At 51.0% G+C, this 14,688-nt stretch overlaps 1 protein-coding gene across 4 annotated transcripts in view; it reads left to right on the top strand.

Annotated features, from left to right (window-relative positions):
- Positions 1 to 14,688, top strand: part of plxna2 (plexin A2) — a 574,692-nt gene that overhangs the window by 350,695 nt on the left and 209,309 nt on the right. For all 4 annotated transcript variants that reach the window (XM_073030937.1, XM_073030940.1, XM_073030939.1 and 1 more), the window contains one exon: positions 5,610 to 5,810. In XM_073030937.1, coding sequence (XP_072887038.1) covers positions 5,610 to 5,810 — 201 coding nt within the window. The remainder of the gene's footprint in view (positions 1 to 5,609; positions 5,811 to 14,688) is intronic.

Genomic DNA, 14,688 nt, shown 5'->3' with positions numbered 1-14,688 from the left:
ACATCTCTGCAATGATTGAGACTACAAATGCCTCCCTTAATTTTGTAAAGAGCTGTCAGGTTGCCACCCCAGCATCCTCATCTCCGAGGGAAAACTACCTCGTCTCTCCTCAGAACTGAAAAGCTCCACCACTTCCTGGTCACTCTCCTCAGGCCCTGTGCGATAACATCCCTCCTACTACAGTTTCGCCATTTCATAGTCACAGCAACAGGTCGTTTGGCCCATCTAGTCCCTGCCACACTGTTGCTGTGCCTAGTCCTGCACCCAGCCCAGAACCCTCCATGTCCCCCCCATCCATGTACTTATCCAAACCTCTTAGATGTTGCATTTGAACCCACATCCACCACTTCTGCTTGCAGTGTGTTGCACACTCCCACCGACCTCTCAGTGAAAATCCCCCGCAGATTCCCCTTTCACCCTTGACCCATGACCTCTAGTTCTCATCTCACCTGCTTGCATTTAATCTATCTATACCCATCATAATTTTGTGTATTTCTTATAAAATCTCCCTTCATTCTCCCACACTCCAGGGATTGAAGTTCTAAAGTTAACAAATTTCATGACATAGGCCAGTGATATTAAAGCTGATTTCAATTCTGACCTGCTCATTCAACCTTTCCTCATAACTCAGATCCTCAAGTCCCAGCAGAATCCTTGTAAATTTTCTCTGTACTCTTTCAATCTGAGTAATATTTTTCCAGTAGGTTTCAGCAAATGTCTCACTGAAATCTTACCTTGCAGTTGCATAGAAAAGGCAATTTAGGAGACGATGCATTTCTTTCAGATGAGAGAGCATGCTGCTTATCGAGGCACAAGAGCACTTGGGAGTTCTCGTTCCGACAGATAACCTGACACTTTGATAAGAGTATTTGGTTGATGTGCGTTTTGAGAATATAGAGGTGTTGCAGGCTTTAACTACCTGCTCTGTCATTTGTTTGGATCCTTGCTGCGGAAAGTATTGCCAAAGTCCCAGCGTTGTAACTGTGGTGTATTCTAACCATTTACAGAGTGACACAGCGGTAATCTGCGCCCTTTGTCCATGTAGCACCAGTGGCTTATTGTTAATGTGCATCTTCTTTAGTCATGGAGTCATAGGAAAATACAGACGGGCCTTTTGGCCCATCTAGTCCATTCCAAACCATTTAAACTGCCTACCCCCATCAACCTGCATCCAGACCATAACCCTCCAAACCCCTCCAAACTTCTCTTAAACATTGAAATTGAGCTTAAATGCACCACTTGCACTGGAAGCTCGTTCCACACTCTCACCATCCTCTGAGTGAAGAAGTTTCCCCTCATGTTCCTCTTAAACATTTCACCTTTCACCCTTCACCCATGACCTCTGTTTGTAGTCCCACCTGATCTCAGTTCAGTAGTTTTAAGTAATGTTAGCTGAGAGAAATTTTTTTTTTAGTGATCAGTTGATACTTTTTTTTGATTGAACATGGTTAAAGTGATTGATCCATCTCAGATTTATGTGAAGGATAAGGTCAGGTGGGATTGTGAGTAGAGAAGAGATTGTAAAATTTGGAGAAGATACAGACAGGCTCAGTTAGTGGGCAAGGACATGAAGATACATGGAGCAAACATGAAAGGGGAGTTTGTTTGAAGTGGTGACAAGATGAAGTGTTGATATTCAAAGGACCCATGAGTCATTGAAGGTCAATACACAGTTACACCAAAGGTTCAACACCCTGGGTCCTGGAATGCTGGGCTCTCTTACTGAGGAGACATTCAGCAGGCTCAGAAAAGGCTCAATGGTTCATTTTATTGTGAAAGTGTGCATATACAATACAGCTCTAATACTTGTCTTCTCCAGATAGATATAAAACACAGAAAGACCATGGCAGCTGTTGAAAAAAGGACAACAAGTACCCCACCCCCAGAATAAAACAGAAAAAGAAATGAAACTCACAAACCCCAAAGAACCTCATTGGGTGGTGTGTTCATGTCTCTGTTATTCTAAGGGACTGATGAACTGGGTGGTGTGTTCATGCCTGTGTTAACTGAAGGACTGAAGGAGGGGTGGCGTGTTCATGTCTCTGTTATTCTGAGGGTCTGATGGATTGGACGGTATGGTCCTGTGTGTGTTATCTGGGGGGTCTGATGGATTGGACGGTATGGTCTTGTGTGTGTTATCTGGGGGGACTGATGGATTGGACGGTATGGTCTTGTGTGTGTTATCTGGGGGGACTGATGGATTGGACGGTATAGTCTTGTGTGTGTTATCTGGGGGGTCTGATGGATTGGACGGTATAGTCTTGTGTGTGTTATCTGGGGGGTCTGATGGATTGGACAGTATAGTCTTGTGTGTGTTATCTGGGGGGACTGATGGATTGGACGGTATGGTCTTGTGTGTGTTATCTGGGGGGACTGATGGATTGGACGGTATAGTCTTGTGTGTGTTATCTGGGGGGTCTGATGGATTGGACGGTATAGTCTTGTGTGTGTTATCTGGGGGGTCTGATGGATTGGACGGTATAGTCTTGTGTGTGTTATCTGGGGGGACTGATGGATTGGACGGTATGGTCTTGTGTGTGTTATCTGGGGGTCTGATGGATTGGACGGTATAGTCTTGTGTGTGTTATCTGGGGGGTCTGATGGATTGGACGGTATGGTCTTGTGTGTGTTATCTGGGGGGACTGATGGATTGGACGGTATGGTCTTGTGTGTGTTATCTGGGGGGACTGATGGATTGGACGGTATGGTCTTGTGTGTGTTATCTGGGGGGACTGATGGATTGGACGGTATAGTCTTGTTTGTGTTATCTGGGGGGTCTGATGGATTGGACGGTATAGTCTTGTGTGTGTTATCTGGGGGGTCTGATGGATTGGACGGTATGGTCTTGTGTGTGTTATCTGGGGGGTCTGATGGATTGGACGGTATAGTCTTGTGTGTGTTATCTGGGGGGTCTGATGGATTGGACGGTATAGTCTTGTGTGTGTTATCTGGGGGGACTGATGGATTGGACGGTATGGTCTTGTGTGTGTTATCTGGGGGGACTGATGGATTGGACGGTATGGTCTTGTGTGTGTTATCTGGGGGGACTGATGGATTGGACAGTATAGTCTTGTGTGTGTTATCTGGGGGGTCTGATGGATTGGACGGTATGGTCTTGTGTGTGTTATCTGGGGGTCTGATGGATTGGACGGTATAGTCTTGTGTGTGTTATCTGGGGGTCTGATGGATTGGACGGTATAGTCTTGTGTGTGTTATCTGGGGGGTCTGATGGATTGGACGGTATAGTCTTGTGTGTGTTATCTGGGGGGACTGATGGATTGGACGGTATGGTCTTGTGTGTGTTATCTGGGGGTCTGATGGATTGGACGGTATAGTCTTGTGTGTGTTATCTGGGGGTCTGATGGATTGGACGGTATAGTCTTGTGTGTGTTATCTGGGGGGTCTGATGGATTGGACGGTATAGTCTTGTGTGTGTTATCTGGGGGGTCTGATGGATTGGACGGTATGGTCTTGTGTGTGTTATCTGGGGGGTCTGATGGATTGGACGGTATAGTCTTGTGTGTGTTATCTGGGGGGTCTGATGGATTGGACGGTATGGTCTTGTGTGCGTTATCTGGGGGGTCTGATGGATTGGACGGTATAGTCTTGTGTGTGTTATCTGGGGGGTCTGATGGATTGGACGGTATGGTCTTGTGTGTGTTATCTGGGGGGACTGATGGATTGGACGGTATGGTCTTGTGTGTGTTATCTGGGGGTCTGATGGATTGGACGGTATAGTCTTGTGTGTGTTATCTGGGGGTCTGATGGATTGGACGGTATAGTCTTGTGTGTGTTATCTGGGGGGTCTGATGGATTGGACGGTATAGTCTTGTGTGTGTTATCTGGGGGGACTGATGGATTGGACGGTATGGTCTTGTGTGTGTTATCTAGGGGTCTGATGGATTGGACGGTATAGTCTTGTGTGTGTTATCTGGGGGTCTGATGGATTGGACGGTATAGTCTTGTGTGTGTTATCTGGGGGGTCTGATGGATTGGACGGTATAGTCTTGTGTGTGTTATCTGGGGGGTCTGATGGATTGGACGGTATGGTCTTGTGTGTGTTATCTGGGGGGTCTGATGGATTGGACGGTATAGTCTTGTGTGTGTTATCTGGGGGGTCTGATGTATTGGACGGTATGGTCTTGTGTGCGTTATCTGGGGGGTCTGATGGATTGGACGGTATAGTCTTGTGTGTGTTATCTGGGGGGTCTGATGGATTGGACGGTATGGTCTTGTGTGTGTTATCTGGGGGGTCTGATGGATTGGACGGTATAGTCTTGTGTGTGTTATCTGGGGGGTCTGATGGATTGGACGGTATGGTCTTGTGTGTGTTATCTGGGGGGTCTGATGGATTGGACGGTATAGTCTTGTGTGTGTTATCTGGGGGGTCTGATGGATTGGACGGTATAGTCTTGTGTGTGTTATCTGGGGGGACTGATGGATTGGACGGTATAGTCTTGTGTGTGTTATCTGGGGGGACTGATGGATTGGACGGTATGGTCTTGTGTGTGTTATCTGGGGGGACTGATGGATTGGACGGTATAGTCTTGTGTGTGTTATCTGGGGGGTCTGATGGATTGGACGGTATAGTCTTGTGTGTGTTATCTGGGGGGACTGATGGATTGGACGGTATGGTCTTGTGTGTGTTATCTGGGGGGTCTGATGGATTGGACGGTATGGTCTTGTGTGTGTTATCTGGGGGGACTGATGGATTGGACGGTATGGTCTTGTGTGTGTTATCTGGGGGGACTGATGGATTGGACGGTATAGTCTTGTGTGTGTTATCTGGGGGGTCTGATGGATTGGACGGTATAGTCTTGTGTGTGTTATCTGGGGGGACTGATGGATTGGACGGTATGGTCTTGTGTGTGTTATCTGGGGGGACTGATGGATTGGACGGTATGGTCTTGTGTGTGTTATCTGGGGGGTCTGATGGATTGGACGGTATAGTCTTGTGTGTGTTATCTGGGGGGACTGATGGATTGGACGGTATGGTCTTGTGTGTGTTATCTGGGGGGTCTGATGGATTGGACGGTATAGTCTTGTGTGTGTTATCTGGGGGGACTGATGGATTGGACGGTATAGTCTTGTGTGTGTTATCTGGGGGGACTGATGGATTGGACGGTATAGTCTTGTATGTGTTATCTGGGGGGACTGATGGATTGGACGGTATAGTCTTGTGTGTGTTATCTGGGGGGACTGATGGATTGGACGGTATGGTCTTGTGTGTGTTATCTGGGGGGACTGATGGATTGGACGGTATGGTCTTGTGTGTGTTATCTGGGGGGACTGATGGATTGGACGGTATGGTCTTGTGTGTGTTATCTGGGGGGACTGATGGATTGGACGGTATAGTCTTGTGTGTGTTATCTGGGGGGACTGATGGATTGGACGGTATGGTCTTGTGTGTGTTATCTGGGGGGACTGATGGATTGGACAGTATAGTCTTGTGTGTGTTATCTGGGGGGACTGATGGATTGGACGGTATGGTCTTGTTTTCTGGGGCCTCCAGCAGACCCAGTGAGTGAGTCCGACAGGCCGATCAGTTTGCTTCGATCTCCACTCCTCTCAGACTTTCTTTGATTTCTCCTCCGTTCCTTCCTGTTCAGGATTGTCCGCAGCTGGTGCCCTCAAACGAGATCCTTATCCCGGTTGGAGAGGAGAAGCCAATCACGCTGAAAGCCCGGAACCTTCCACAACCTCAGTCCGGGCAGCGCGGCTATGAATGTGTCCTGAACGTGACGGGGGTGAGCAAGCGAGTGCCGGCCCTGCGGTTCAACAGCTCCAGCGTGCAGTGTCAAAACAGCTCGGTGAGTGAGGCGTCCGTACCCTGGACTCAGCAGGGATCAGTCAGACTGTCACTGAGCTCAGTATACTGTGGATCGTAGTCACAGAGTCCTTCGGCTTAGAGAAGTCCATTCAGCCCATCTTGTCCACACTGACCGGAGGATGTCACTAACTACTAGCCCTGTTGCCCAGCATTTGTGCACAGCCCCCTGTTGCCAAGGTGATCCGTCGGGATATTTGGAGATACAGCATGGTAACAGGCCGTTCCGGCCCAGTGAGTTACACCCATGTGACCAATTCACCTCCTTACCGGTTACACCTTCGGAACACGGGAGGAAACGGGAGCATCTGGTGGAAATCCACGCGGTCACAGAGAAAACATACAAACTCCTTACAGACAGCAGTGAGAATTGAACCCAGGCCACTGGCACTGTAATAGTGTTAAGCTACTGTGCCGCCCTCTTTTTTTTAATCATTGTCAGTGTCTGTTTGCGCAGCGCTCTCTCTGGCAGTGTGCCTCAGGTACTCAGCGAGCTACGTGAAACGTGAGTGATAGAGTCATCGAATCCTACAGCATGGAGCAGGCTATTCGACCCAGTTCATCCAGACTGGCCAGTGTCTCATTTCACAAAGCGATTCATCGAGAAATGTCAGTAACTCTGCTTGTGCCCCTCTCTCCGTCAGAGTGTTCCAGGTACTGACCACTCGCTGAGTGAAGGACATTTCCCTCACGTCCCCTCTAGCTCAGTAGGGTGCAGAGTTTGGTGACCCGAGTTCAATTCCCGTAAGGAGTTTAAACGTTCTCCCCGTGACCACGTGGGTTTCCTCCAGTTGCTCTGCTTTCATCCCGCAGTCCAAAGACATAATGGTTAGTCAGTTAATTGTTCATTGTGAATTTTCTCGTTATCAGGCCCAGTTTAAGTTAGGGGTTACTGGATGGTGTGGCTCAAAGGACTGGAAGAGCCTAATCCCCTAATCCGCAGTGCATCTCAATAAAATTTCTTCTCCCTCCCCTTAGTCTGTGTCCTCTAGTTTCATCCACCTCTGATATGGGGTAAAGTTTCCAGTAGTCTACAACTCCTATATCCCACCCACATCATTTCATTTACCTCAGACACGTTCCTTCTTCACCTTCTTAAGGGACAGGACTAGCAGTTTCATGTTCCAAGTACAAGCTCTATGGGCTGCTGTGGAAAGTTAGGTTGTACGAATCTAATCTGATAGATAATTCCCTCCTACTTCCAGAATCAGGTTTAATATCACCAGCATATGTTGTGAAATGTGTTGTTTAACAGCAGCAGTACTTTGCACTACAGAATAATAACAAAACTACAATTATAATAAGACATTACAATAAATTAAATAAATGGTGCAGAAAGAGTGCAAGAAAAAGAAAAAGGAGATATTGAGGTGTTGTTCATGGATTCAATGTCCATTCAAAGATCTGACGGCAGAGGGGAAGAAGCGGTTCCTGAATCATTCAGTGTGTGTCTTCAGGCTGCTGTACTTCCTCCATGATGGTAGCAATGCGAAGAGAGCTTGTCTCAGGTGGTGCACCCACAAGGAGAAACGTTCTTTCCATGCTGAGCACAGGAAGCACAATTTGAACATTATTCATCACAGAACTACAAGCTGCTATATAATTTCTAGTAAAATCAACAAGATAACGCTATCAATGTATTTATTGTGTTGATGATAGTATCTTTGTTACTTCTACCACAGATAAAAAGCTTTTTAATCTGTGATTTCAGGATAAGGACATTATCCATTATCCATACCTTGGGGTGTGACTGCGCTCCCTCACTCAGAGACAGCGTGTAACTGACTATCTCTCTAACCGTCACACACTCACTCTTCTACCCAGACACACTCACTCTCCTACACACACACACACACACACACACACACACTCCCCTACCCAGACACACTCACTCTCCTACACACACACACTCACTCTCCTACACACACACACACACTCCCCTACCCAGACAGACACACTCACTCTCTTACACACACACACACACACACACACACACACACACACACACACACACACACACACACACACACACACACACTCCACTACCCAGACACACTCACTCCCCTACACACACACACTCACTCTCCTACACAGACACACACACACACACACACACACACTCCCCTACCCAGACACACTCACTCTCCTACACACACACACTCACTCTCCTACACACAGACACACTCCCCTACCCAGACAGACACACTCACTCTCTTACACACACACACACACACACACACACACACACACACACACACACACACACACACACACACTCCACTACCCAGACACACTCACTCCCCTACACACACACACTCACTCCCCTACCCAGACGCACTCACTCTCCTACACACACACACACTCACTCTCCTACACAGACACACACACACACACACACTCCCCTACCCAGACACAGACACACACACTCACTCCCCTACCCAGATGCACTCACTCTCCCACCCAGACACACACACGCACACACTCACTCCCCTACCCAGATGCACTCACTCTCCCACCCAGACACACACACACACACACTCACTCCCCTACCCAGACGCACTCACTCTCCTACACACACACACACACTCACTCTCCTACCCAGACGCACTCACTCTCCTACAAAGACACACTCCCCTACCCAGACATTCACTCTCCTACACACACACTCACTCCCCTACCCAGACGCACTCACTCTCCTACACACACACACACTCACTCTCTTACCCAGACACACTCACTCTCCTACAAAGACACACTCCCCTACCCAGACATTCACTCTCCTACACACACACACTCACTCCCCTACCCAGACACACACACACGCATACACTCACTCACACACACACACACACTCACACACACACACACACACACACACACACTCACACACACACACGCATACACTCACTCTCATACACTCACTCACACACACACACACACACACACACACACACACACACACACACACACACACACACACACACACGCACACACTCACTCCCCTACCCAGGCGCACTCACTCTCCCACCCAGACACACACACACTCACACACACACACACACACACACACACACACACACACTCACACACACACACACACACACACACACACACACACACGCATACACTCACTCTCATACACTCACACACACATACACACACTCACACACACACACACACACACACACACTCACACACACACACACACACACTCACACACACACACGCATACACTCACTCTCATACACTCACTCACACACACACACACACACGCACACACTCACTCCCCTACCCAGATGCACTCACTCTCCCACCCAGACACACACACGCATACACTCACTCTCATACACTCACTCACACACACACACACACACACACACACACACACGCACACACTCACTCCCCTACCCAGGCGCACTCACTCTCCTACCCAGACACACACACACACACACACACACACACTCCCCTACCCAGACACAGACACACACACACACACACTCCCCTACACAGACGCACTCACTCCCCTACACACACACACACACACACACACACTCCCCTACCCAGACACACACACACACACACTCACTCCCCTACCCAGACACACTCACTCCCCTACACACACACACACACACACACACACACACTCACTCCCCTACCCAGACACACTCACTCTCCTACCCAGACACACACACACACACACACACTCCCCTACCCAGACACAGACACACACACACACACACTCCCCTACCCAGACGCACTCACTCTCCCACCCAGACACACACACGCACACACTCACTCCCCTACCCAGACGCACTCACTCTCCTACACACACACACACACACACACACACACACTCACTCCCCTACCCAGATGCACTCACTCTCCTACACACACACACACACACACTCACTCTCCTACACACACACACACACACACACACACACACACACACACTCCCCTACCCAGACACAGACACACACACACACACACTCCCCTACCCAGACGCACTCACTCCCCTACCCAGACACACACACGCACACACTCACTCGCCTACCCAGACGCACTCACTCTCCTACACACACGCACACACACACAGACACACACTCACTCCCCTACCCAGACGCACTCACTCTCCTACACACACACACTCACTCTCCTACACACACACACACACACACACACTCACTCTCCTACACACACACACACACACACACACTCACTCCCCTACCCAGACGCACTCACTCTCCTACACACACACACACGCACTCACTCTCCTACACACACACACACACACACACACACACACACTCCCCTACCCAGACACAGACACACACACACACACACTCCCCTACCCAGACGCACTCACTCCCCTACACAGACACACACACGCACTCACTCTCCTACACACACACACACACACACACTCCCCTACCCAGACACACACACACACACACACTCACTCCCCTACCCAGACGCACTCACTCCCCTACCCAGACGCACTCACTCCCCTACCCAGACGCACACACACACACACACACACTCCCCTACCCAGACACACACTCCCCTACCCTGACACACTCACTCTCCTACACACACACACACACACACACACACACACACACACACACACACACACACACACTCCCCTACCCAGACACACTCACTCTCTTACACACACACACACACACACACACACTCCCCTACCCAGACACACTCACTCCCCTACCCAGACACACTCACTCTCCTACACACACACACACACACACACACACACACACACACACACACACACTCCCCTACCCAGACACACTCACTCTCTTACACACACACACACACTCCCCTACCCAGACACACTCACTCCCCTACCCAGACGCACTCGCTCTCCTACCCAGACGCACTCACTCTCCTACACAGACACACACACGCACACACTCACTCCCCTACCCAGACGCACTCACTCTCCCACCCAGACACACACACAGACACACACTCACTCCCCTACCCAGACGCACTCACTCTCCTACACACACACACACACTCACTCTCCTACCCAGACACACACACACACACACACACACACTCCCCTACCCAGACACAGACACACACACACACACACACTCACTCCCCTACACACACACACTCACTCCCCTACCCAGACGCACTCACTCTCCTACACACACACACACACACACTCACTCTCCTACACACACACACACACACACACACACACACACACACACACACACACACACTCCCCTACCCAGACACAGACACACACACACACACACCCCCCTACCCAGACGCACTCACTCCCCTACCCAGACACACACACGCACACACTCACTCGCCTACCCAGACGCACTCACTCTCCTACACACACGCACACACACACAGACACACACTCACTCCCCTACCCAGACGCACTCACTCTCCTACACACACACACACGCACTCACTCTCCTACACACACACACACACACACACACACACACACACTCCCCTACCCAGACACACTCACTCTCTTACACACACACACACACTCCCCTACCCAGACACACTCACTCCCCTACCCAGACGCACTCGCTCTCCTACCCAGACGCACTCACTCTCCTACACAGACACACACACGCACACACTCACTCCCCTACCCAGACGCACTCACTCTCCCACCCAGACACACACACAGACACACACTCACTCCCCTACCCAGACGCACTCACTCTCCTACACACACACACACACTCACTCTCCTACCCAGACACACACACACTCCCCTACCCAGACACAGACACACACACACACACACACTCACTCCCCTACACACACACACTCACTCCCCTACCCAGACGCACTCACTCTCCTACACACACACACACACACACTCACTCTCCTACACACACACACACACACACACACACACACACACACACACACACACACACTCCCCTACCCAGACACAGACACACACACACACACACCCCCCTACCCAGACGCACTCACTCCCCTACCCAGACACACACACGCACACACTCACTCGCCTACCCAGACGCACTCACTCTCCTACACACACGCACACACACACAGACACACACTCACTCCCCTACCCAGACGCACTCACTCTCCTACACACACACACACGCACTCACTCTCCTACACACACACACACACACACACACACACACACTCCCCTACCCAGACACAGACACACACACACACACACTCCCCTACCCAGACGCACTCACTCTCCTACACAGACACACACACGCACTCACTCTCCTACACACACACACACACACACACTCCCCTACCCAGACACACACACACACACACACTCACTCCCCTACCCAGACGCACTCACTCCCCTACCCAGACGCACTCACTCCCCTACCCAGACGCACACACACACACACACACACTCCCCTACCCAGACACACACTCCCCTACCCTGACACACTCACTCTCCTACACACACACACACACACACTCCCCTACCCAGACACACTCACTCTCTTACACACACACACACACACACACACACTCCCCTACCCAGACACACTCACTCCCCTACCCAGACACACTCACTCTCCTACACACACACACACACACACACACACACACACACACACACACACACACACACACACTCCCCTACCCAGACACACTCACTCTCTTACACACACACACACACTCCCCTACCCAGACACACTCACTCCCCTACCCAGACGCACTCGCTCTCCTACCCAGACGCACTCACTCTCCTACACAGACACACACACGCACACACTCACTCCCCTACCCAGACGCACTCACTCTCCCACCCAGACACACACACAGACACACACTCACTCCCCTACCCAGACGCACTCACTCTCCTACACACACACACACACTCACTCTCCTACCCAGACACACACACACACACACACACACACACTCCCCTACCCAGACACAGACACACACACACACACACACTCACTCCCCTACACACACACACTCACTCCCCTACCCAGACGCACTCACTCTCCTACACACACACACACACACACTCACTCTCCTACACACACACACACACACACACACACACACACACACACACACACACTCCCCTACCCAGACACAGACACACACACACACACACCCCCCTACCCAGACGCACTCACTCCCCTACCCAGACACACACACGCACACACTCACTCGCCTACCCAGACGCACTCACTCTCCTACACACACGCACACACACACAGACACACACTCACTCCCCTACCCAGACGCACTCACTCTCCTACACACACACACACACACGCACTCACTCTCCTACACACACACACACACTCACTCCCCTACCCAGACGCACTCACTCTCCTACACACACACACACGCACTCACTCTCCTACACACACACACACACACACACACACACACACTCCCCTACCCAGACACAGACACACACACACACACACTCCCCTACCCAGACGCACTCACTCTCCTACACAGACACACACACGCACTCACTCTCCTACACACACACACACACACACACTCCCCTACCCAGACACACACACACTCACTCCCCTACCCAGACGCACTCACTCCCCTACCCAGACGCACTCACTCCCCTACCCAGACGCACACACACACACACACACTCCCCTACCCAGACACACACTCCCCTACCCTGACACACTCACTCTCCTACACACACACACACACACACACACACACACACACACACACACACACACACACACACACACACACACACACACTCCCCTACCCAGACACACTCACTCTCTTACACACACACACACACACACACTCCCCTACCCAGACACACTCACTCCCCTACCCAGACACACTCACTCTCCTACACACACACACACACACACACACACACACACACACACACACACACACACACACTCCCCTACCCAGACACACTCACTCTCTTACACACACACACACACTCCCCTACCCAGACACACTCACTCCCCTACCCAGACGCACTCAATCTCCTACCCAGACGCACTCACTCTCCTACACAGACACACACACGCACACACTCACTCCCCTACCCAGACGCACTCACTCTCCCACCCAGACACACACACAGACACACACTCACTCTCCTACCCAGACACACACACACACACACACACACACTCCCCTACCCAGACACAGACACACACACACACACACACACTCACTCCCCTACACACACACACTCACTCCCCTACCCAGACGCACTCACTCCCCTACCCAGACGCACTCACTCTCCTACCCAGACGCACTCACTCTCCTACACAGACACACACACGCACACACTCACTCCCCTACCCAGACGCACTCACTCTCCCACCCAGACACACACACAGACACACACTCACTCTCCTACCCAGACTCACACACACACACACACACACACTCCCCTACCCAGACACAGACACACACACACACACACACACTCACTCCCCTACACACACACACTCACTCCCCTACCCAGACGCACTCACTCTCCTACCCAGACGCACTCACTCTCCTACACAGACACACACACGCACACACTCACTCCCCTACCCAGACGCACTCACTCTCCCACCCAGACACACACACACACACACACTCACTCTCCTACCCAGACACACACACACACACACACACACTCCCCTACCCAGACACAGACACACACACACACACACACACTCACTCCCCTACACACACACACACACTCCCCTACCCAGACACAGACACACACACACACACACACTCCCCTACCCAGACGCACTCACTCTCCTACACAGACACACACACGCACTCACTCTCCTACACACACACACACACACACACTCCCCTACCCAGACACA

This window comes from Hemitrygon akajei, chromosome 27 (assembly GCF_048418815.1).
Source record: "Hemitrygon akajei chromosome 27, sHemAka1.3, whole genome shotgun sequence".
NCBI classification, from domain to species: Eukaryota; Metazoa; Chordata; class Chondrichthyes; order Myliobatiformes; family Dasyatidae; genus Hemitrygon; species Hemitrygon akajei.
Note: the sequence above shows the minus strand (reverse complement) of the source record. Positions and strands in the feature narration are given on the sequence as shown.